The sequence below is a fragment of the Ambystoma mexicanum genome, chromosome 14 (assembly GCF_040938575.1).
Source record: "Ambystoma mexicanum isolate Mex_15411 chromosome 14, UKY_AmexF1_1, whole genome shotgun sequence".
Classification (NCBI taxonomy): domain Eukaryota; kingdom Metazoa; phylum Chordata; class Amphibia; order Caudata; family Ambystomatidae; genus Ambystoma; species Ambystoma mexicanum.
In genome coordinates, this window is record NC_090940.1 from 217051603 (window position 1) to 217077224 (window position 25622).

At 47.4% G+C, this 25622-nt stretch overlaps 1 protein-coding gene across 1 annotated transcript in view; it reads right to left on the reverse strand.

Annotated features, from left to right (window-relative positions):
- Positions 1 to 25622, reverse strand: part of SOS2 (SOS Ras/Rho guanine nucleotide exchange factor 2) — a 1344468-nt gene that overhangs the window by 1018038 nt on the left and 300808 nt on the right. Inside the window, exon 4 of the mRNA XM_069638977.1 lies at positions 6355 to 6519. Within this exon, the coding sequence (XP_069495078.1) occupies positions 6355 to 6519 (165 nt within the window). The remainder of the gene's footprint in view (positions 1 to 6354; positions 6520 to 25622) is intronic.

Consider the following 25622-nt stretch of genomic DNA (forward strand, 5'->3'; position numbering starts at 1 on the left):
ACCCCATCCTGCCCATGAAGCAAACTGGGGGCACTTGCAATTCTGAGCGGATGCAAACAAATCCAGGTCTGTGAACCCCCCCCAACGCTGAACCGGGGGCAACAATGAGTGAGTGCAACTCCCACTCGAAACTTTTGAATCCCAATCGGCTCAGTTGGTCCGCTTCTGCATTGGTGTCCCCCGGGAGATGGACTGCCAAAAATCAAACTCCCTCAGTCAGGGCCCATTCCTAGATCGACACTGCCTCCATGCAGAGAAAGGGGGAACGGGAGCCACCCTGATTGTTCAGGAAAAACATTGCAGTAGCATTGTCCGTCCTGACTAGAACATACCTGTCCCTAATGAGGGGCAAAAGCGCCTTGAGGGCCAGGCCCACTGCCCTGAGCTCCCGCAGATTGATATGTAGGAGGGCTTTCATCCTGGACCATGCACCATAAATCGCATAGCTCTCCAGAGTAGCCCCCAAGTCTGAAAGAGGAGCCGCCAGGGTAGGCTCTGGTTGGGTGAAGGGGGCTCCCACTGAAACATTGCCATCCATCATACACAAGCGAAGATATGTCAGCAGGAGCGGTGATATTGGGATTGGGTCCAACTGAGACCTCATCTACTGATCCCAATTGGCCGCCAGGTGGAGCTGGAGGGGGTCTCATCTTGAGGTGAGCGTGCTGTACAGTGAGTACGCAGGAGGCCATCCGGCCCAGAATGTGCTGGAACCACTATGCCGAGGTGGCCGAGTTGGCCAGAAGGTGTCCCACTGCCATGCGGAGGGACAGAAGCCTCTCGGGCATAGGGAACACATGCTGAACGGTAGTGCTCCAACGCACCCCTAGGGAGACAAGTTCCTTAGATGGGCACAACCGACTTCCTCTGGATGAGTGAGAACCCCAGCTAATGAAAGATATACACCAATCTCTGGCAGGACAGCAGTACTTCCTCAGGTGACCCCCCCCCTCCCACCTAGTCGTCCAAATATGGGTAGATATACTGTCCCTCCAAACAGAGAAAGCACGCCACTGCATTCATCAACTACGTGAAGACACAAGGGGCTGAGTTCCGGCCAAAGGGCAGCACCCTGTAATGAAAGTGGTACGACAATCGTGAACCGCAGAAACTTCCCAAGCGGTTGGTAGATGGGTACATGCAGGTACGCATCCTTGGTCCAGGTAACACATCCAGTCCCCTGCACACAGAGACTCGACTATGTGCACAGGAGTAATCATCTTGAAGCGTTCCAGCTGTAAAGACAGATTTAGAAATGACAGGACCAGGACAACACTCAAGCCAGCCTGGTTGTTCTTGGGTACCGCAGAAATCCTGGAATAGTACTCAGAGCCCTGTCTGAAAGAGGAAACGGTTCCATCGCCTCCAAGAACAAAAGGGCCTACGGAAAAGAGCTGGGGTCCCGATCTGATGAAGAGGAGGAGAGGATGGTAGAGGCAAAGGAAGAGGAAGACTAAGCCCATGCATACTACAGGATAGGTTCCATGGGTTGCTGAAAAGATGCTTCCAGGTGTCCTGGAAAAGAGCCAAACGCCCCCCCCCCCCACCCACAGGCGAGCTGCGTTCCCCAACCTTGACATCACTGCGTCTTGGCGTCAGAGACAGGGGCAGAGGAGTGGGAGCGGAAAACCCATGCAACATCCTCTGCTGCTCCCTCGTGTTGTCACTGGGCAACCTGTCAGGCCTCTGTGTACCACGGTCCCGGAATCCCTTGAAGCCGGAGAAAGCGCAGGGTTTTAACTTGGGCCTGCACTGGGATTGAGGGAAGGATTTCAGTCCAGGTTTTGTCAGGATGACCAAGGACTTTGCAGTTTTAGTGGAGGTTTTCTTCTTTGTCAACCAGTCATCAGTGGACGAATGAAAAAGGTCCAAGCCCTTGAAGTACAGATCCAGGATCTGTTCCTTCACGCCCGATGAAAACTTAAGTGGCGTATATCCACTCCGTCCTTCTCATCTTGACACCAAGGCACAGCCATCTGCTGGCTGTGTCGATGTGGGAGATGGAAGGCTCCATGAGGTCCTGCACAATGGCATGGCCATCAGCCAAACCAGCCTTGAAGGAGGCTTGCTTGTCCGAAGGGAGGTCGGGCAGAAAATCCCCTGAGCTCCCGCCACAGCTTCTGGTTAGCCGCAGCCAATAGCGCGTCTGCACTGGCTAGCCGCAGATGCAGTCCTGAGATGGAATAACCACGCTTTCCCAAAGACCCGAGGACTTTGTCCTCCTTGGAAAGACAACTGGAGGTGGCTCCCGTGGAGGAACACAATGGTTTAGAATGCAATGAGGCTGCAGCCACCACTGAAGAATGCGACTGTTGGTGGGAGGCCAGGAGGATTGGCACCCCGTCCATCAGCCTGAACCTGCTGTCTAAAGTCTTGTTCATCTGGGCGTTCCGCTTGGGCTTCTCCCAGACCTTTCGTACCACCTGCAGGACATCCTTCTGCAGAGGGATACCAGACTGGATCGTGGTACGCTTACCCAAGACCTCTGCTAGCACTCCCGACTCCTGGGGAGCTTCCTCGGGCAGAGGGACCCCTCAGGAACTCCAGCTGGCCCTGAAGGCAGTCATGAAAAGCCTTAACGGATGCGGAGGGTTCATTGTCCTGGGCGTCCTCGTCCCATCCCCACCCTTTTCCACAGACCAAGGGGAGTCCGGGCCCTGGGACACAGGTGACATCGGGACCCCCCCCACCTCCTGAACAACCGGTAGGGCCTGGACCAGGAGAGTGACCGGCACTGGAACCGGCAGCGCTGGGGGAGTGGGAAGAGTACCCAGAGGGTCTCTGGGAGGCGCCACCTGCGGGATGACCTTCACAATATCCTTCAGGAGCCCCTTTATCTGAGGGGAATGCATGAAGAGGAAGCACTCAAGAAGCGGTCCTCTCAAGCCGCTGGGTCTTTAGGGGCCCAGCCCTCCGAGACGCTGGCCATCCGTTCCTGGTCGAAGCACAGAGGCGCCTGGGGCGTGTAGCCATAAGGCTGTGATGGCTAAATGTATCCATGAACAGACCAGATGCCTGGCAAGCCCCGCCACGTACCTCTCTGCCATTTTGAAGACTTGCGCGGGAGGGCAAGACGGCCCCGAGTCATGAGAGGCCACACACATGGAAGAATACAGCTTGGGTCTTGCACCGGAAGCAGAAGCATCAACATCAGAGATCCCTCTGGTAGTCGCTGATCGCTCGGCTGGCCGGCCAGTAGTCCTAACACCCTGACTCATGACCTCAGAGGAACTTCCGATAGGCTGAACGCCCTCAGCACCTGTGCCGGTAGCCATGCTGGATCGTGCCGAGGACAGACTCGTGGAGGTGGCACTCAACGATCCCCTACCCCCTGGGGTTGAAGAAGAGGACAAACTTGATCGCCATACCAAGGACAGCCCGGTAGCACCCCTGAGCCCTCAGCCTGGGAGCCAGTAGACAGGACGGCCTCAGGTCTGTTCCCAGAGCACCTGGAAGAGGCCCTGGGACCCTCTGCTTGGGAGCCTGTAACCTTAGAGGCCTCGGGCCTGCCAGAACCTGAATCCAAGGAACCCCGATACATGGCAACCCCGGGGAAGGAGTCGCTGCGCTGTGGAGCCGTGCTGAACAGAGGGCCTACCTTGTCTTGACAGGAGGTCCTGGAGGCAAAGTCCTTAAGGTGGGGCGGAGGAGAAGTGTAGAAGATCTCCCTCCATCGTGACAATCGATTCATCAATGCCCTGTGGCCGAGAGCCCTGCAAGCTGAACATGCGCCCCAGCGGTGGTCGGGCCCCAAACACCCAAGACAGAATACATGGGGCTCTAAGGCCAGGAATGAGCAGTCGCATGAGGCACATATCGTGAATCCTCCTGCGGCCGACATGCGCCGGGGAGGCGAGGCACCGAAGGGAAGTTAAGTAAGATTGAAAAATCTAAACGGGGAGCAAACGGAAAGCTAAAAAAGTCTGCGCTGGCTGCCAGGTCTGACACCATCCAAGCGGAAAAAGGGACTGAGGTGCGGCGCCAGTGGGCGGGGCCTTGCCACGCTCAGGCTGCGCCCCCATGCGCTCTACTAAATTTAAAAGGTAAGCTAAATGTTTTGCTGCCAAAGGTTCCGGTACCGTCCCCTTGTTGAGGAGATGCCCACATGGATGGGAAAAAGGGAAGGGACGTACGAGTACGATTCATTGGTGGTGAAAAATTGTTAAACATAGTACCTGCCTCCAAATCTTGCAATAGAATAAAGATCTCCCATACCAAGTAGCAGAATGAGTTCTAATTCTATTAAAAACATGTAGGACAGTATTTCTCTTTTCTATGTTGCACTATTGATATGCATTAATGCACTGCTTGCTAGTGCTAATTTTGTCCTGTTGGTTGTCTCAAATATTAGTGTTAATGGTTCTCGTTATTCTTATTAGGTGCCAAGCTCACACTGTCACAAGGAGTAACACAGCCGAACTTTGTCCAGGACCAGGACCGATGTTTCGGTTTGCAGATAATCTTATTGGACTGTTCATTTCTCTCGTTTGGACTTCTTCTCTACTTGTTGAGTTCTTCCTGCCATCATCAGAGGTCAGGTGCTTTGTTTTGTTCAGATCATTTGTGGTTAGTTGCATCCAATAAAGAGGCGGTGGCTAAATAAGAACGGAGGTCATAGATCCTGGGACATCTCGGCTCGACTGAAAGACAGTGAGCCTCATTACAAGTATGGCAGAATTTCAGTGGTAAATCCGCCAAATTGAATTGTCAATAAGTTGTCAATAAACAAATTGAAGCATAATATTCACCCTCTGTGTCTCTAATAAAATTAAAATTCCCTTATTGTACCTAGTATGAGGAATCAAGGTCATAGAGAATATATATTTATATAGTGCTTCGTGATGTTTCGCAAAAACATTGTCGATTTTAAAGTGTGCTCTAGAGACCTTTTACTGTTTCTATGATATGTTACCATTTTTAAGTAATTTCCGAAACTGAATATATGTCTATGTTTGGCATTACTATAAAGAGAATATTTTTCTATAAAAATACTGCATTTGCTGTATGCTGATGAGTTTTTAACTGTACGTTTGTACTACAGTTCTCCCCCACTAAGAGGGGAGTAAGGTTTTTTGGCCACATTACCAATGTGAGAGTTGGGACTAATTTAAACATTCACTAACACTTACTAGCACTTATTCATCCCTAAGCCCTCAATAGAGGCTATATAAAAATCTAACAGGCACCAAAGCTAATAAGGCCTTGCAATCGAGTACTGCAGGGCCCCAGAACCCCCGACTCCACTGCTATCCCTCCAGTTTAGCCTGGCTCAGTAAGTAGCACCCTCTCGGCTCCACCATATCACCATTGCCCCCTTCATTCTAATAGTTCTACATATGCTCCTTCTCCACCGTTCTTGGGGCCGCTGCTCTCCCTCTCATCCCACACCACTTCTCCTATTCCTTCCTCCCCAATCCTCATGAACCTTCTAAACGACAACCTGGTCTCTATATGCACCCCCACCATAAACAATCTAACCTCCTGTACCTCAATAGTCTCCCTACTGAGCTAAACCCCTCTCTACCCGATCCTCTTGCTCACCAACTAAACTTGCGCTAGTCCTCTGGAATGCCCAATCTCTATGTAGTAAAACCTCCTTTCTCACAGACCACGACTGTTACCCCAAACTCTAAAATGGCTGTCACTCTTAATATGGACCCCCTTTATGACACTGCTCCTCTGACCACCCTTCATACAGACTTTCCTACTTTCTCCCATTTTCCTCAACAGCCAGAAAAAGGGGGTGGTGGTCATGCGATTCTCACACTATCCGCTCACTTCCCTTGCGTCTTCTCTTCTCACTTGAAGTACATTTCAACTCAACCTATAGCTTCCACCCCTTCACTATCCTGATCATTTACCCCCCCCTACCTGGACCGCTTAACTGCTGATTCTCAGAACGTGATATATTACCAATTACTGGAACATCACATAGGGGAAGTTTCATCTTTGGTAACCTAAAACTGACAAATGTGTCAAATGCTCATCAACTATAACTAGATTCCATTCTCAGACCACTCCCTAGTCAGCCTTCAAAGCCTCCCTACTCAGACCCTAGTTAACTAAACTGGCCACATCTTGACTTCATCCTCTCGCAGTTCCCCTGCTTTAAATTTACGTTTCACCCTCTGACTACACATCTAGATCACAATCTTTTTCCCTGCCCACTCACACCTTCCTGACAACGTAACACCAAACACAGATTTAAACCAGACAATATCAGGGCCCATTCCAGGTCTTTTGTTCCTTCCACTTGACCACTCTGTTTGCAAAGATACGCTGAGTGAGCCCTTCAAAGCACTACAATTCATACACACATGTAGACGTAGTGTTATATAATTCATGAAAACTTACCTTATCTGCACACATGGATACCTTAATATCTTGCTGAGAGATTTCATAGTGCCGTATGTTGAAAACATAATTCCCAGCCAACTTTAGGATGTCAGCTGAAATGTACTCCAGTACAGCCACAATATAAAGTGACACGTGGTAATCAATTTTATAGCCTAGAACCTCCTGAAATAAAAGGAAACAGAGCAAATTGGTTACAGCATCATTGGATACCAAACATATCGAACTAAAGCATTTTCTAACACTTTCTTAATTTAGCAAATTCAACAAAAGAGGATACAAAGTCAATTTCTTAACAGGTTATACTATGCAAGTCTAAAAATGTAGTTCAAAGGAAAACAAAATATTCACATTACTAATACATTTGGCATATTAAACTCTCAATGATTAGATGAAATAGTTGTATTGTATAACACACATAGCTGTAGAAGTAAACACTTAAACCAAAACAATCAGAACAGACAGATTTGATTTCTGTAAGTTTTTTTTTACACTTGATGAACATAAGCATCTTGCAAAAATTGAATTTCGAATGGAGCACACGCCTAAATTAAAATAAATGCAATGACATACTGTATGAAGAAGAAAGGAAAGAAAATGGAAAGAAGGAAAAAGTAACTCAAAGTCCTGCACTTCTCTCTGTGTACATTGATATGACTGGGGCAGCCGAAATAGTTATTTATTTGAAATAATCCTAATCCAAAAGAGCTCTCCAGATAGTTTGCCACAATAAAAACAAGTGAACATAAGGTGCTTTTGGCAGAGAGCAAAGCTCCTTTGACTTCTTCCAATTTTACATCTTTCAGTACATGCTTTAACTTTTTTCGACTAATATGTGTAGACACTTTGCATAAAAAAACAAGTGGACCATTGTTAGGCAAGCCTTATTTATTTATTTATTGTGCATTTGTACGGCGCTTACACATCAAGTAAATTGTGTTTCAAAGCACCCAAGTTGCATGAGGGAGGTGACATGGGAAAGAAAAGCAATATAACAATGAAAGATGGAGGCAGACCTACTAGGCCTTGTGAGCATTCAGAATGTGCAAGTGTAGAGAGAAAGGATGAGGAAGTGGGGGTAAGTGCTAGGGTACCAAAGAGGGAAGAGCTAGGGAGTAAGCAGTTGTTAAGTGACTTGGTGAGAGTGGTCAGCTGACAACAAATTAGTTCAGGCCTGTGGTGGCATAGGCCAGTGGGTGCCAAGGCAAGTGCTGGGAGTGGGCAGAGGCTGAAGGCGATTGGGTGTGGGAGGTCAGGACCCAGAAGGACACAGAGCCCTAGTCACCAATCTCAGCAACTGTGGGGTTTAGCAGTGGAAGGTGGAAGGGAAGGAGTAGGTGAAAAGGAAGGTCTTGAGTAGTTTCCGGGAACTTGAGGCGATCCGGCTCAAGACGAAGAAGGGGAAGGCTGTTCCATAGGAGGGAGCCTGCTGAGGAGAAAGATCAGCTACCAGCTTGCTGTTTGCGGCACAGAGGTGGTGCCAGAGGAACGTAAAGATCTGGAGGGAGAGTATTTAGTGAGAGCAAGATGTAGAGAGCATGGTGCTTCTCCTCAAACATATTAAGTACCAGTGGTTTTGCAGATCTTCCATCTCCCTATCATCACCTTGAGGGGTGAACTATCCAGGTGAAGACAATATATAAGTTACACTTGGGTTAGTGGATAATTTGCTCAGAATATCACCCTGTATGCCACTGACAACACACCATTAGATAGTCTGCACGATAGAAGGTCAAATTCATGGTCTGGATAAATAGTTCACGGTGTATTGTCATCCATTAATGTTCCCTCTCTGCAGGATAAAGGAAAACCTGGAATGTGGTAAACCTAACATAATGAATGTATCTATGCTTTTGCCTCTCAGATACGTGTAGATGTAGAGATGTGGGTACAGCATGCAATTCACAGGTTCTAATTCTCACAGGGCTGATTTAGCCTTCCATAATTCAGAGGTCAATACAGCGTGCACACATGGGATGGGAAATTGCGTTTGTTGTGTGCATTTCCCACCTACATCATGCCACTGGTACCAGAGTCCTTTCAAATTAAGATGTTTACATCTGGAAGATGTGTAACAAGAATTTGAGAGTTCAGGTGTGCGGTGGGTGTCCTTTTTAACCAGCACTAACAAAGATAGACTCCAGAAGATGCATGGAGCAATTTTCAATCTGAGCAGCGGCAAAGTAAAGGTGCTCTGAAAATTCATGAGCTTATGTTTATTTTTGTTTCTATAGCGCCTTAAGCCAAGGCACTTAACACAATTAATGCATTTGTACAATACATATATGATGGCAATAAACAAGATACAACAGAGAAAATAAAACAGGAATACAAATGCCAACAAAGACAGAAATGAATAAAGGGGTTCATTAAAACAAAAAAGAAAGTCAAACAACATGTTGAGGAGTTGCAAGACAAAAACCAAAACCAAAACCACCCCTACCAAATACCCTTGAAGGGGAGCAGGTCATACAGTCTAAAAGAAAAACTTGCCGAGAAACTAGACCACTAGCATGGCTGCGCACTAGGCAAGCTTCGTCCTCCATCATCCCCCCATGGTGGCCTGAGAGCGAGCAAACAGCCAAATTTGTGATTTCCCTGACAGCAAGCCATTCAGTCATTGTCGGTGTGGAGCCGAAAGAACAACAATAGACCAAAGTGGGCAGCCCCTGATCCGATTGGAATGCCGCTGCCACCGCGTGTGGAAGTTCTGCAAACGCGTGTGGCAGTTCCGACACAGGGTCTTTGAGGAGGATTCCACAGCACGGCCCCAGTGGCTGTCCTGGCCCGGATCGGGTCTTGCGGGATGGAGAGGCTGCCGCTGCGGGAAGAAAGTGATAGCCTGTGTAGCCAGATTTAGAGAGCATGTGCCGGTGGGAAGTTAGTGGAAGATTGCAGTGTTAGCAGGCAGACGCCTGCTGAGCATTTTCGTCCCGGCCCTCTGGCAGAGAACCAGGTGCCGAGCCCTTTGTGTGTGCTGGGAAAAGATGTAGACTCCCAAGTGCTGCATAAGGAAAGCAGCGGGAGACTCCAGACTTTGCAGGGTAGGAGGGGGCCTGACCCAGCCCCCATTGTGATCTGTGGAGGAGGTGCGAGTTGTCTTTTTGAACATTACCTGCGCCCAGAGGCCTAGTGGACAGTCAGCCACCTAACCCACCCAGAACTGTCATTGTGGTTAATTGCACTGGCGTGGGGAGGGGGGTTTGGGGAGGTTAAAAGGAGGGGGGCGATTGCTGCATTGTCTCAAATATAAGCAGTACATGGTTTGGGCAACACAGTTTGTTGCGAGGAGTGGCCTCTGATTTTACTGAGGGTCCTTTGGATGGTGATTGGTGCGACTGTTGGCCCAAGGCAGCTGAGGAAGGGGACTGGACCTGTGTATGTGCTCCCACACGAAGTAACGGGCTTGGTGGGGCATTTGGTGCAGCTGACTACCTCCTGGGTTAGACTTTTCAGAGGGATCGGGGCCTGCGCCTGTCTGGGAGACCCGTGTGTTGGCAGAGGGCCTGCGGTCGGAGGCAGACTTCCACACCCACATTGTTGCCTGGCGAAGTTTAACTCTGGCGCCCAAATTTAAGGAAGGGATTGGCATTTTTCAGCAGTTTCAGCGACCAACGGCAATGAAAGGAGCGGACACTGACAAGCCGTCACCGACCATGGTGGGAGGCAACACTAATGCCCCATCCACAAAATAGGACGCTAAGGACATACTGCAGGAGATCAGGGCACTGAGAGGTGAGCTGCAAGCTCTGATTTTGTACCCCAGAAGTAGGGTTGAGGTGCTGAAGAACAAATTTGAGGGTAATGAGAATAACCACCTCAGTACAGACCTTGTTGAAATAACATTTGAGGGGAGGTTTTCAGATCTTGAGACCAGGGATGAGGACTACCAACTGAAAATGGACGACCTTGAAAACAGAGAATGTAGGAACAATCTACATGTTTTTGGCCTGTGGGAACATAATAAAGAATCTGCAAGTGACGCAGTGACAATGATTAAGGCACTTGTTAATGTATTGTTCTGCGATGCAGGCACAATGGAGGTCGAAACTGAACATGCACATCGTGGAGGCCTAACGTCTGTGGTGGTGAAATTCCTTAGGTACACTGAGAAGGCTACAGTTCGGGAAAATGTGAAATGTCGACGTAATATTCAATATGAGGGGCACTCCATGCAAACTTGATATTTTGTATTTAACTTTGGCTAGGCGGTGGACTACCGACCTCTTACAACCTGGTTCTCCAACAGGGTAAACGGTACAGGTGGACATTTCCGTTTGCCTTGGTTTTTGAGAACAAGGAAGCAGACAATCGTATTACCAAAGGTTCCAAAGGAGAACAGGTCCATCGGCATCTCTCGGAGGTCGAAAATAACAGAGGGGGCCCGGCTGAAGCTTCAGGACCAGATTAAACCAAGGAAGCTCTGATGGGTTTGATGCAAGGTAAAAGGGTTCTCAGAGGCTGAAAATATCAGCACCTCAACACTTCCTCACCTGTTAAGTGAAGCAATGGGGTCTGATTTTCTGAGGGTGTTAGGATCCAGCCACGGATGATGCAGTTCCTACACCCGACACCCTGCTTGCAGCAACACTCACCAGGGGGGTGGCCGCATAGCATTGTGGTGGGCGCAGCGGCTCGCGCAGGGGAGCATTCCGCTGCCATGGCGTCTAGGAGTTCCCAGAAGCCGCGGTCCACAGTAACGCTCCTGCACAATGGAACGTGACGCATGATGTCACAAAGTGAGAGGTCCTTTCAGCTTGCTTTTTCTTTGCACGCTTACAAGCGTATAAAAAGCAATACACGGTGTCTCGCAATGGTACTGATTTCACGTTGCCACAGACCCATGTATCCTGATGCCTCTTAAACCATAGTCATAGGTAATTAGGTGTACAATAATATTTAGTCTTTCGAGAGGCACTAGGGTCATTCACAGGAGTTCCATTGATGCTAGGAGCTGCAAGAAGAGGGTAAGAAATTGCTGCTTGTATTGTGTTTGCATCTTTCTTGTATCTTCAGGTTGCCCTGCTTATAATATCCCTTGTAATTTCTGTAGCTCCTGTTATCTGTATCACCAGTTCCACAGGGGTTTGTCCAGCAGTGCTCCTGCCTGAGGGCCCTCGTCACACAGGCTGTTGGGCTTGGTCCTCCAGGGAGGGGGAGCATAGCATCCCAAGACTTCAGAGAGCTACGCTCTCCGCCAAGATCAACCTGACAGATTGCGAGTCCCTTAAGCTCCCCTGAGTCATGGACGCTGTGTTAAAAGACCTAAGCGCTGCTGTGCAAAAACTACAAAAGAACACAGTCTTCTTCCGGTCAATGACTACCTTAAAAAAAAAGGGAAAACCATATGGCACAAAAGTCAACCTCTCGATCTCTCACTGGGGGCGGGCTCTGGAACATACACATGCTCAGAGAGCCGACACGTATTAGCCCCTGCTACCTTACAGCGCTGGGGGGAACACCAAGCGTTCCATTTCCTCACAAGTATGGAGGTGATCAAGGAATTTAAATCCTTTTTGACATTATGTCAGATACATTATTTGAACCATCCACCGTTGTACACTTCAGACCAAGCTAAAGTCTTGTTCATGTTGCTTAATTTGGAAAATAAAGCATTAGCCTGGGCCACTCCTTATATGTCAACGAAAATAGTCTTCTCTTAACTGACTATGATTGATTCTTAGAAGTCGAAGATGATAGCTACCCGGCCATAAATATTGAGGGCACCTACATCCCAGTCCTGAAACAAGTAAACACACTATGCATGTACCTAGATGCTAACCTCTCCATGACCAAGCACATCAACTCCCTATCCTCATCCAATGCTTATGCTACTAAACTCATCTCACTTAGCAGTCAATTCCTCATCACACAGAACAGCCTCATCCTTTAAAAATTAGATTACTGCAACACACTGTTACTGGGCACCACGACTACTAATCAGTCCAAAGTGCAACTACTTCAGAATAAAGCCTACGTGCGGCCTTTGGCCTAAAACGGAATGTTCACATCTCCCATATCAGAAAAGAAGTTCATTGGCTCCTGGTCAAAGCGAGAATCCTCATTAAGTCTCTAATCACTGCCCATAAATGTATTTCTAAGTATGCTCCCATCTATCTGAATAACTGTCTAACCCAAAAGGTCTCCACTCAGTCCTTAGGATCATGCACCAGCATTGCCCTGAATGTTTCTTGCTAAAAGAGCAAAAGGGCTTGAGGCTCTAGCTTCATAGCAGCCGCTCCAACGCTTTGGAACATGCTACTTGCTCACATTAGAAATGAGCAATCGCACCATAATTTTAAGAAAATGATCAAAACCTGGCTCTTTGATAAATTCTCCTAAAATCTTAATCAAGAACGCTAATGTTATTAATATGCTGAAACCAAATGCATGTATGTAACCATAACCCTAAGACTTTCAATGTTATCAATATGATGAAACAGAATGTATGCTTGTAACCAGAACCCTAAGATTGTAACAAGCTAAGTTTCTTAAGAAACCAACGCTATGATATCCTTGCGTTTGGGCATGTAACAAATGCAATAAAATAAATAAAAAACTCATGTTCAATAGACGGTATACAGGCCCGGCCATGTGTAATGAATTACTAGAGATCAAACAAGGCTCTAGAAATCATCTTGCGTATATATCCCATTTCAAGGGGTTAATTACCCAAACCACTTGGCACGAAGATGCACAGATCACCATCTTCTGCAAAGGATTAAAGGAAGAGCTGAAAGACTCCCGTAATCAAGTGGTAGAACTGCCCCCATCTCCCCAACACCCTCTCAGCATATATTTCCTTAGCAATAAGGATGGATCAGAGAGCCACAGAGAGAAAGGGGGAAAGGAGAAGGATCGAGGTTCATAGGACCTCTTAGGTGGGAAAAAGATACTCCAACACAAGAAGTAGAAACCATGCAATAAGGGAGCACTCATGGCCCAGTATCCACTGAGGAACGGGAAACACAGATGTCTTAACATAGGTTACTATTGTGGCGATTTTACCCACACTGTTAGAAAATGCGCCCGAAGAACCTTTCCAAGTCAGGGAAACGCCAAAGCTAGCCCTCAATAGGGAGTCATGCCTTGTGGTATCCGACTCCCCTCATGAATTATGTCCCACCATGCCCAATCAATCCACTCATTTGTTCATTTTAGTGGATCTCTACATTGATTCCCATAAATGGGAAGGGTCTATTGGCTTATAGATAGTCGAGCTATAGGCAACTTCATAGACATTGCCTTTGCACAATAAAATGTAATCCCTTTGACTCCCAAAGGCGCCTCTGAACCTATTCTGTCGGTAGATGGTTTGCCTATTATTTAGGGACCTATCTCGTTACATACCAAATAAATTACCATGAAATGTGCTCATTTCAATTGCATATCAAAACTCTAGAATTTGATGCCAATGCTGCACCTGGTTTTCAAATCATCCTGGGAGCACCTTGACCTTAAATTTCATAACCCCTCCATGGATTGGAAAAATCAGAAACTCATGTTTCGGGGTTCCCAGGGAAATACTTCTGCCCCTCTCAGTAATCCTGCCATGGTTTTCCACTCACTCCAACAAGCTCTAGTCATTGTGAACATTGATGTTTTCCATGCTAAAGAAGCAGACAAACTTCTGCCACATCGGGAATATGATTGTTGCTTCAAACTCCTACCTAATGCTGGGATTCTGTATGGGCGGATATACGCATTGTCCGAGAAAGAAAGCCAATCTCATAGATTACATCAATTCCAATCTTGCTAAAGGGTTCATAAGCCACTACACGTCCCCTGCAGCTCCCCTCCCCCCCATCTTTTTTATTCCAAAAAGAGAGAAAGAACTTCAGCCCTATGTGGATTATCGGCAGTTAAACGACATAAATTTTAAAAATTGTTACCCTATGCCACTCATCCAGGTATTGTTGGACCAAGCTAGACCTAAAGGGGGCATATAATCTAATCCGGATTGCCAATGGGGAGGAATGGAAAACTGTGTTCCACATCAAATTCTGTCATTTTGAGTATCTTGTGGTGCCCTTCAGCCTTTACAATGTCTTTGCAGTTTTTCAGTTCTTTCTTAATTATATTTTCAGAGACAATATATTATATATATATATATATATATATATATATATATATATTCACTAAAAAAAAACTTGTTACAGAACGTTATGGTTAAGTTGCGCTACTAAAAACCTGTGAACTTCACCAAAAACAACTTTCTAAACGTGACATTATGGTTCAAAGTAAAACCGGAAAACCCTTGAAATTCCCTAGTTATGGTAGGCTAAGCAGCCATAACTGCCCGCACCACTGTTCACAGGTTTTTAGTAGTGCAACTTAACCATAACGTCCCCTTAAATTGTTTTTACTGAATATACACTTTCATCATGTGATTTTTGGAGATATACACTATAATTCCCTTACTTTATATACATGTAACATAGAACATACTGAACCTCCTCGCTAATGATATTTGAAACGCACGGACTGAGCGCCTGTCTGCGGACGAGATCAACACTACCCAAACAGTCATGGGGTATCTGAAATTGTGCCATATGAGAAATGCAGAAGTTTAAAAAAAGAACACAAACACATTATAAGTACTAATAAGTAACCAATTGAACCTACATATCACAAACATTAACCATGCATTTAATTAGCATGTATAATTAAATGGATTGTACCATATCAAAAAATAATATGTCTCCAACGTAATTACCTCACAGAAACTGGGCAGACAGGAGCGACAGTGGACGCACACAGTACAACGAAGATAAATTACAAGAAAATAGTAAGTGTGCTTCATTATTCTTATATGTGTATGTACTTTTTTGTATGAAGTGCAGAAAAAATAATGTATTTCTGTTTTGACACAGAAATGTGCAGTACTTTGGAGTGGCTGGAGGACAACTTTCCGCATGAGGAAATGTCAGAAGATAGCGATAATAATGGTACACCTTCTCTGCATAAGCAAATTGATAGTCAGTATTTTATGGGCATTTAACATATGGGCTACATTACTCACCGTAATCGTATTTCTGATGCTTGTATCTGCTTAGATTCACATGCTGTGCATAGGCCGACATCTAGTGGAAGCTGCAGAGTATTACAGTTTGTTTTTCGAAACTCGAAATGGGCGTCGACACAGGGCGTGCCAGTAATACTATCCCTAGTGTGACGTCCACTGTACCCAAGATCCCTCACGCGTCTAGGATCCTCAGATTGTATTTTTTCTGACATGAGGTAGCATGAGGAGTAGCGCGAGTACAGATAATCCAAGCAGATAGATAGAAAGGTAAGACTACAAGCAACCATGCGCCTTCTCTCGGAGGGGAGGAAGGGTGGGTCGCATGTGAATCTAAGCAGATACAAGCATCAGAAATACGATTACGGTGAGTAATGTATCCCTTCTGAGGCTTGTGGAATCTGCTTAGATCACATGCTGTGCATAGATTAGCGAGCAGTACCTGAAGGAGGTGGGATGTAAGAAGGGTCATGAGCAAATAAATGTCTTAGAACCGCTTGTCTCACTTGTGTATCTGCCTTGGAATGGGTGTCAATGCAGTAATGCTGAGTAAAAGTGTGAATAGAGCTCCAAGTAGCTGCTTTGCAAATGGTGTCAAGGGGTACATTTGCAATGAAAGCCAGAGTGGCCCCAATGCCTCTTGTAGAGTGGGCTCTTGGCGTGAAAGGCAGAGTCTTTTCAGAGAGTGAGTAACACAGCTGGATACAGTTAATAATCCACTTCGAGATGGCACCTTTAGAGACGCAATCCCCCTCTCTGCCTGTAGCTACGGAGACAAACAGCTGATCTGTTTTCCTTAGCGGTCTGGTTTTATTTACATAATAGAGGACCGCCCTACGCACATCTAGGGTGTGTAGTTTCACCACAGCCGAGCTTTGAGGGTCCTGGAAGAAAGCCGGAAGCTCGATGGACTGGTTTACGTGGAATTTAGATATAAACTTAGGTGAGAACCTAGGGTGTGTGCGTAAAACCAGTTTGTCTTTATGGACAGTAAAGAAGGGATCCTGCACGGACAGAGTCTGAATTTCACTGACCCTTCTTATAGAAGTAATCGCTACTAAGAAGGCCGTTTTATAAGTCAGGTGTTTGAGATTGCTTTTATGCATGGGCTCGAAAGGGGGGCCCATGAGCTTAGATAGCACCACATTAAGGTCCCACCCTGGTGGTGGGTTTGAAATAGGAGGGTGAAGTCTCTTTACTCCTTCCATGAAGGCTTTAACTACTGGTACTTTCCACCACAAGACCTTGTTATGGGAAGTGGTGTATGCCGACAGGGCTGCCAGGTGTACTTTCAGTGAGTAAAAAACCAGTCCTGCATCCAGCAGGTGGAGCATGTATGTAACAATAGTGGAAGGAGTGCAATCAACTGGGTTGATTTGTTTACTTTGGCACCAGATAACGAATCTCTTCCACTTGTCAAAATAGCAGTGCCTTGTGTTTGGTTTCCTAGATTCCTTTAGGTTGTCCATACACCTCTGTGGTAAACTGAGATGTCCAAACTCTATGACCTCAGGAGCCATGCTGGCAGGTTCATTGAGTTGGGTTGAGGATGCACTGTTTGACCTTGGTGCTGGGACAGTAGGTTGTACCAGGCCGGAAGTTTGATCGGCTCGCACACCGCCATCCTGCGTAAGTGTGGGAACCACGGTTGTCTTGCCCACATGGGAGCAACTAGGACGAGCGTCAGCGACTCTCTGTTCATCTTGTTGACCACCTTCCTGATGAGGAGTTGGTGGAAAAGCGTACGCAAACATCAGTGACCAGTTCATCCACAGGGCTTTCCCCTGGGAGTCTGGTTGGGGGAACCTGGTTGCAAATCCTGGGCATTGTTTGTTTTCGCTTGTGGCGAATTAGTCTATAGTGGGGAAACCCCACTGAGAGAAGATATCTTCTACGACCTCTCTGTGTAGAACCCATTCGTGTTCCTCTGGGAGGGAGTCTCTGCTCAGAGCATCCGCTAGGGAATTGAGCTCCCCTGGAACATGTTGTGATGACAGGAAGATGTTCCGTCTGAGTGCCCATATCCAGATTTTCTGGGCAAGCTTGGACAGATTTGGCGAACGAGTCCCTCCTTGCTTGTTCAGGTAGAACATGGCTGTCGTGCTGTCCGTCTAGATTTGCACTGACAGGTTTAGTAGGTAAGGCTCGAACGCTTGAAGCGCTCTGAATACTGCCAAAAGCTCTAGCAGGTTGATGTGGTTCTTGGCCACTGAGGGAGACCAGAGACCCTGAGCTGTGTGGTGGAGATGGTGAGCGCCCCACCCCGTCAGGCATGCATCTATAGTGACTACTGCCTGTACTTTGGGATCGTAAAAGGGTTTCCCCTGTGCAAGATTCTCTCTTGTCCACCAGTGAAGGCTTTGTACCAGTGTTGGCGAAACGACCACTAGATCGTCCCACTGACCACTTGCCTGAGACCACTGTTTCGCCAACCATTCCTGCATGGGACGCATGCGCAGGCGCGCGTGGGTGACCAGGTAAATACATGACGCCATCATGCCCAGCAAACACATTGTTTTGCGTACCGTTATTTGGTGACCGGACTGATATTGCGGAATTTGCAGTAGTATATTCCGAATTCTTTCCTCTGAAGGAAATGTCAACCCCGCTTGAGTGTCTAGGATTCCTCCTAGGAATTGTTTGGAGGTGCTTGGCACCAGGCTTGACTTTTTCTCATTGATTGAGAAGCCTAATTCGTGGAGGAGGTCGATAGTCCTTTCAATGTTTGTCCTGCAAATTACTGGGGTTTCCCCCGTTATGAGCCAGTCGTCCAGATAAGGGTACACGGGGATTGCCTCCCTGCGTAGGTGTGCAGCCGCCACCGCCAGTACCTTGGTGAATACCCTTGGTGCCGAAGCTATCCCGAAGGGCAGTACCTTGAACTGGTAGTGCCGACTGTCCACCTTGAAGCGCAAGTACCTTCTGTGCACTGGGAACATGGAAATATGAAAATAGGCATCTTTCATATCCAAGGTTGCCTTGTAATCCCCCTTTTTTAGGAGGGTGATTGCCTTTTGTAGCGTAGTCATTCGAAACTTTTGGGGCTTGACATACTTTTTGGCAGGCCGTAAGTCCAATACTGGGCGCATTGTCGAATCTTTTTTTGACACAAGGAAGTAAGTTGAATAAATACCCTTGGTTTACCTGGTGTGGCGGGACGAGTTCTATCGCGTCCTTTGCTAGCAGATTGGCGATCTCCTCGAGGAAAATCTTCTGATGTTTTAAAGAGTGTATTCTTTGTCGTGGAGGATGGTTCCTAGGACGCTGCAGTAGTTCTATACAGTACCCTGCGGATACTGTTGACAGCACCCATCTGTCTGATGTGATCCCTTCCCAAGCCTGGGTGAAGTTGGAAATGCGTCCCCCTATTGGGGTTGCATGAGAAGGGACCCTGAACTGAGCGTCACTGCTTTGGTGTAGGCGTGCCGCCTCCTCTACTGGGGCTGCCTCTGCCTTTACCACGTCCTCTCCTATTACCCCTGCCGTAACCCTGGGTAGACTGTTGGCTGTTGTTCCACTGTGTACCCTGCCCCTTGGAATATTTTTATTCCCTCTCTGGTTAGAGGGTTTATTGGTTAGTTGGCCAAGGGACTGGAGTGTCTCATATTCGTCCTTGGCATTCTTCAGCGTGTCCTCGACCGCCTTACCAAACAACGGATCGGCTTCCACCGGTTTGTCCAACAATGATGCCTGGGTTTCTGCCTTAAAACCAGACTGCCGTAACCACGCATGTGTCTTGATAACAGTACCTTCTGCTATCAATCTGCCTGCGTTGTCCGCGGCGTCAAAAGTTGCTTTTAAAATGCAACCAGACACGGCTCTACCCTCTGCTGAGATTCGTGCTAACTGGCCCTTTAAGGGTTCTGGTGCAGAGGCTATGAGTGCCGCGACTTCTTCCACTGATGGCAGTTGTAGCTGGCCAACAGGGTGGTGGAGTTTGCAATCCTTGCCTGATAGGCGGACGTTGAGGCTACTTTCCTGCCGAAACCATATAGTTTTTTGCTCTCCTTGTCTGGAGGAGCTTCAATGACAAGGGTGTTCCAGCCCTCTTACGAGTGTTATTGACAACCAGGGAGTCTCGCTTCAGATGTCCTCTTATATAGAGAGGGTCAGACTGGGCTGCCCTGAAAAGTTTTTCAACTCTGGGAATGACTGCTCTGGTGAGGTTCGGGTTCACCAGGGACGCTGAATAGACTTAAGGATAGGGATGGTCTGGGCAACGGGCCTCCTTTCTCCCACTAACTCCTCGGCAAAGTCCCTCTCCTCCTGGACACCGTGGGTGTCAATATGGAAATGTTCTGCTGCTCATGCGAGAACCTCGTTCAGGAGGGGTTGGTTATCGACAGGGGAGTCGGTAATCGGGGCTTCCTTCTCTACCGGGGAATCTACTCTGTAGGTTTCAGGGTCTTCCTCTTCCTGGTCCTCATCATCCCCATAGTAACCCGTCCCGGTTTGCTCTTCTACCATGCCAAATTCTTGGTCCTCACCAAAGGAAGTCTCTCCTTGACACCGAGTATGGCCATGAGTATGGTGGTACATCGAAGGGGTCCGAAGACCTCATAGGTGTCTCAAACCGGGGCTTCTTACTCGGGGGGGTCGGATCATTAGAGCCTGAGGGTGTAGAGTCCCTGGTGGATTATATGAAAGGAAATGGTCTGGATTTTTATCATAAAAGTCTGCCAGAGAAGACATCCTTGACCTGACCCTATCTATGTCATCATTCGACCATTCTTTGGAACTGGGAATGACTCTCTCAGAAAGTCTAGGAGACTTATCCTGAGCAGACTTGCTGGTTTTAGTAATAGCAGCAGACTTGGGCTTGTCTGTCTGTTTAAGAGGAGTGGAGTGTTTTACAGGTGTGGAAGAGTGCAGTGGCTGCTTCTTCTGCTGTTTTCCCCCCATCCCGTGAGTGGAAGAGTGTTTTCCCTGTCCCTTTGTGGTTCCAGAGGTTTTCGACGCCTGGCGTCGAGGATCGGGGGTAGAGTCCCTGTCCTTCGAACGTGGGGCCGCGCTGATCTTGTCTGCGGGCTCCGACTCCTGGAGAGTGCCTGGGGGTGGAAGTCATCTTCGTCCTCCGACGATCGAACTTCCGTTAGCTTAGGGAGAGAGGCACTCTTGGCAAGAGTGGATGATTGCCTGGAGTCATGCGGCGATCTCGATCGAGAACGCCCAGAGGACACCGATTCGGACCGTTCTCTATGTGCCTCTTTCCGAGAACCCGATGTCGTCGAGTCTCGGTTGGACTTCGTGTGTTTTGTGTGAGTGGTGTGTGAAGCGCTTGTGTTTCCGGGGGTCTTCCCCATAGCCGCCCTGTCGGACGACCTTCCGAGGTCGGGGACTTGCACTCGGCTGTCTTTAGACGCCGTAATGCCCTCGCCATCCGAAAGCACGGCGTCGCTGCCATCGCTGAAGGCGTCCTCCGCCACCATGGCCGCCTGCCTGGCGTGGTGGGCCCAACGCTTCGTCGAATGGTCCTTAAGTGTCTTAGGTTTAAACCTACTACACGCTCTGCAGTTCGCCTCGGGGTGGTCCCTCGGCAAGCAGAGATTGCACGTGACGTACCTGTCGACCCAAGGGTATTTGCGATTGCACTTTTGGCAGAATTGTAAAGGGGTACCCTCCATACGCACCTTGAGGCAGCGGGCTGGTAAGTGTAGGAAATGTATAAGATGTACCTATATACAAAGAGTGTAGAGTATGTCCAACCCCCCCACTCTACCTACTTGCAGGGCCAAGGCCAGAAGCCTTCCAAGGCCCGGGCCGAGGCCAGAGGCCTTCCGAGGCCCAAATCCGTCGTGCAGCAGCCGACGGTCGAATTCTTCTCCAAGCCGGCGTCGAGTGTCGGAGTTCTACGTTGGGGTGGGTAAAGGATGTAAATTTATCGATATTTTAGCAAAAGTATGGCTAAGGCCAGGGGACTCCGCAAAATGCTTCCGACCAGTATGGCGGAAAAAAACAATCTGAGGATCCTAGACGCGTGAGGGATCTTGGGTACAGTGGACGTCACACTAGGGATAGCATTACTGGCACGCCCTGTGTCGACGCCCATTTTACAGTTTCGAAAAACAAACTGTAATACTCTGCAGCTTCCACTAGATGTCGGCCTATGCACAGCATGTGATCTAAGCAGATTCCACAAGCCTCAGAAATATATTTATTTTTAACACACCCAGATTAAAAAAAAGAAAAAAGTCCACCAAAGGACACAGAGCAAGACAGCCTGAAACGGATAGAAGAGAAAATGGACATACTAAATGTGAATTTTAACAGGTTAAGGCAATTTGTGGAGGTGTATGTGAGAGGAAAAATAAGATATTACTGCCCCATCTGTACCTGCCCCCTTCTCCATTTCCTAGTGAACCATCCCCAAACTCTCAAGAGGAACATAAACGTTTTGACGAAACATCCATCCCTTCATCCCCTCACAACCAGCCCGTGTTAAACCCTAATTCCCCTATATTCGTTTCAGTATCTGCTTCCCCCAGTATTTCTCTTGATTGATTTGTGTGTGTGTGTGTGTGTGTGTGTGTGTGTTGAACATTTTTTTATGTTAGTTGTAATGAAATTACTTTGATACAATGTTTTACATTTTTTTTTTAAAGAGTTAAAATGTCCGCAGACAGCGCGCCTGTTCGGGCTGGCCATAATCAATATAATATGGATGTTCTAAGGGCAATACACTTTCCCGTACCATTCACAACCAACATGGAACTAATCTTACAACGCACCAGGTGTCCAAGTTGTCCGTAAATGAACAAAATGGGAGCGTCCTAAGGACATTATACCTCTCCGTACTGGTCACAACCAAGATAAAACGTTCTTAGAACACACCAGGTATCCGGGATGTCTGTAAATGAACAAAATGGGAGTGTCCTAAAGACACTATACCTGTCCGTACTGCCCGCAGCCAAAATGGAACTGTCCGTAGAAAAGGCCCGGTGGGCGGCATCTCCGTAGTCAAACAAAATGGAGGTGTCCTAAGGGCACTGTACTTAGCCGTACAGTCAGCAGAACATCTACGCACATGCGCACCACACCCATAAGTACTGCGAACACTGCGCCTGGCCATAACTGTCTGTCTCACTTGTGTCGCACTTTTAATTAGTTTCAGGACCCGAACACTGTCCGTAGAACACCCGTGCGCATGCACACGTCCGTTACTCTGCATTTGGTGTCCAGCGGGCACCCATTTCCTATGCGGATGTGTTCACGACATCATCATGTGACCGCACCCACGCTGAGCGTGTGGCCTAATTTGCGCAGTTTGTGTGCTTCCGCAACATTTCAAAAGAACTTATACAGACATGGGAAATTATTTTACAGTATAAAATCACAATTTCACATGTCCCATACAATGGCCCTACCTTTCAACATATTGTTTAGAATTTTTACAATGCTTTTGAGTGTTCGATATGGTCACAAGGCGCACCGCTCCACCCCTATAAAAGGCCACACCCCCGAGCTCATCTTCATTGTACTTCTGGCTATAGCAGATTGAGTTGGGCTGCCTTTACTGCTGTAGCGAAGATTAGCCGACCAATCCTAATGGCATCCATGGCTGCTGTTGCTTCATTAGCCTCAGCACCACCCCAAACCCTCCACCGCCACTACCTCCCCAAGGGCCTGCAGAGGGAAGTAGGCGTAAGGATGTAGAGAGCGAGGAAGAAGAGAATGAGGTGGAGGAACTCCGCACTACAAGCACTCGCCGGGAGTCATGGGTGTGGCGGTAGACCTGGTGCGTAAAGCTTTGGTACGACAACCATGAAGCGACACCTAACCTCGTTCCACAGTGCGAACATTCGCAAGGTGGTACCATGTGAAGAACGTAGTAGGTTGAGTTCCTCCGCAGCATCCTCTGTGTCCGATCCTCTCACCACAAGAGACACTCCTGTGGGAGAGCGCATCCCTCCAGCTGCCTCACAGGCCATTTGCGATGCTGTTGACCCTTACCTTGCGAGGGTCACAGTATTGTGTATGTACTGCGATGCAGTACTCTGCGGGGGGGTAGGGGGAGTCTTTGAAGTGCTTTTGAGAGTACAGTCAAGGAGCACCAGAAGAACTGCTACCTACCTAAGTAAGGCCCACCCTACATCTTTCTCTCTCCACCTGCCCTTTCTTATACCCGTGGTTGGTGTCCCTTTCTTAACCTCCTTCACCCTCCTCTCCTAGTGTGTCATGTGATAAAACAATTAAAAAATGGAAAACAAACAAAATTACAAAAAAGGCTCTTTTCAGAGCCGCCTTTCTCATTTTAACAATGGAACTCAAGTGACTGGTGTAGGCCCCCGCGCATTTTTCAAAAAGTCCACGAAAAGTTGTAGGACGCACAAAAATGGAGGGTGCAAGCAGAGCAAAAAGTTTTGCTGGGAGTAAGTGGTGGCTCTGAAAAGAGCCTTTTGGTGGTGTTTTGTGTGTTTCAAAAACTGTACATTCGAAAAAACAGATTGCAGAATAGGTGACTATGAATCCAAAAAAGGTTGCAATGCATTTTGAACATTTCGAAAAAAAATCTGCCAGCATATGTGAGATGGGCTCCATCTCTGCAAAAAATGAAAGTGCTGCGAAACGAAATGTTTTCATTGTGGAATGAGGACATGCCAACATCTCTTAGAAAGGCACAAACAGCCTTATTGACATTGTGTCTCGCCTTGTCTATTTGTGGACCACATTTGTCTTTGTGCAATATGGGAAAAAACGACTTGGCAATTTGGAAACATGTCCATGACCTTCGCAAGTCCTTCCTTCATTGCAAATTGCAAAGAAATTCCAGAGACATGCCCTAAACTGTTTCCTCCACAATGAATGATAATTATATCAGGATGACGCTCTGTCTGTAAAGTAGCACAGAGAGGTAGCAAGTCCAGCCACTTCATTCCATGCACTCCATGCCAGTGCACTTCCACATGAGAAAATCCAAGATCTGCAGATGTACCGCAACTTTCTGCATGCACCTTCAAGCAAATTATCCATGAGTCTCCCAAAATGCAGATATTCTGTTTTCGAGCACACAGAGCCATAGCTGTCTGGTCTTCTATCAGGAAAAAGACGTTCTCAATAAATCTCTCCGTTCAGAACAAACCCACTGAACTTTAGTGACCAATCCCTAGCTACACACATTCTCATTTGCATGCGTCGCCACCCCAGAAACCCCGTTGGCAATACGCGCTGCCTGCAGACTACCGCCATGCCCACGGGCACGTACAGGATCTGAGCGTGACAACTGTACATTTAATTATTCTTCCCCTTTTCCCCTTTAAGGTGGGCTCTGAAAAGAGCAGTATTTTTGTTTTTTGGCCAGTTGCCCGACAGACACCTGTTATTTTGTATTTTTTGAATTTTTTTCTTCTTACTTGACTCCTACAATCCTTACAGAACCTTCTCCAAAGCAAGCCTTACATTCCAAAAGAATGTGGCATTTCCCAAAACAGATAACGAAACACCATCTGCTTCAAAATAAGCTGCATTACTGGACACAATGTTCTCGTGGCTGCAGAAAAACATACCAGCGCGTAACATGAAAGCATGCATGCCGCGATTGATGGTACACCTCTCAAAACTTTGATCAGGACAAAAAATAGAACTGGTGTCCCATTTTCCTCTAGGATTAAGCCGGAAAAAATTACTTTCGCAATTTTAATTAATGGCTGCTTGCACCAACTGTTCTAAATCTTCCAACAAAGTAGGTGAAGTCATGTAGCTCACCCTACGCATATCTCTGCAAACTTGGAGAATTGCCGCAACATTGCAATCAGTCGCATCGCTCCACACCACCTCCACTCCTCTGACATCCAAATTGTGTGCCACATGCCTACTTTCGCAGTAGTGCTGTAAACCATGGACAAAAATATCTCTGAGCACCAACACCCTGACTGTCTCCACCTCTGCCATCTTCACTACATGCACCGTCTTTCGACACAAATGAACAATGTGAACATCTGATTGGCTGATGCCTATAGTCCCCTTTCCATGCTAGATTTGCTGTAGAACCCCCTATGTGCCACACCCTACCCGCGGACAAGCACAGTCTACGTGCGGAACGTGACTCTTACCCAGTCCTTCTACCCTTTCCACATCACTCACAAATCCATTCCCCTCATTGGACACAGCTAAGCAGTCACACAACCATCCACCAATCACATTCAAGATCTCTACATCTAACTCCATCATCAGAGTTCCGCACTTCAAATGTACTATTGATCACTCTGAATGCAAGTCGCATATCATTGCAAAGCACCTACTTCAAAAA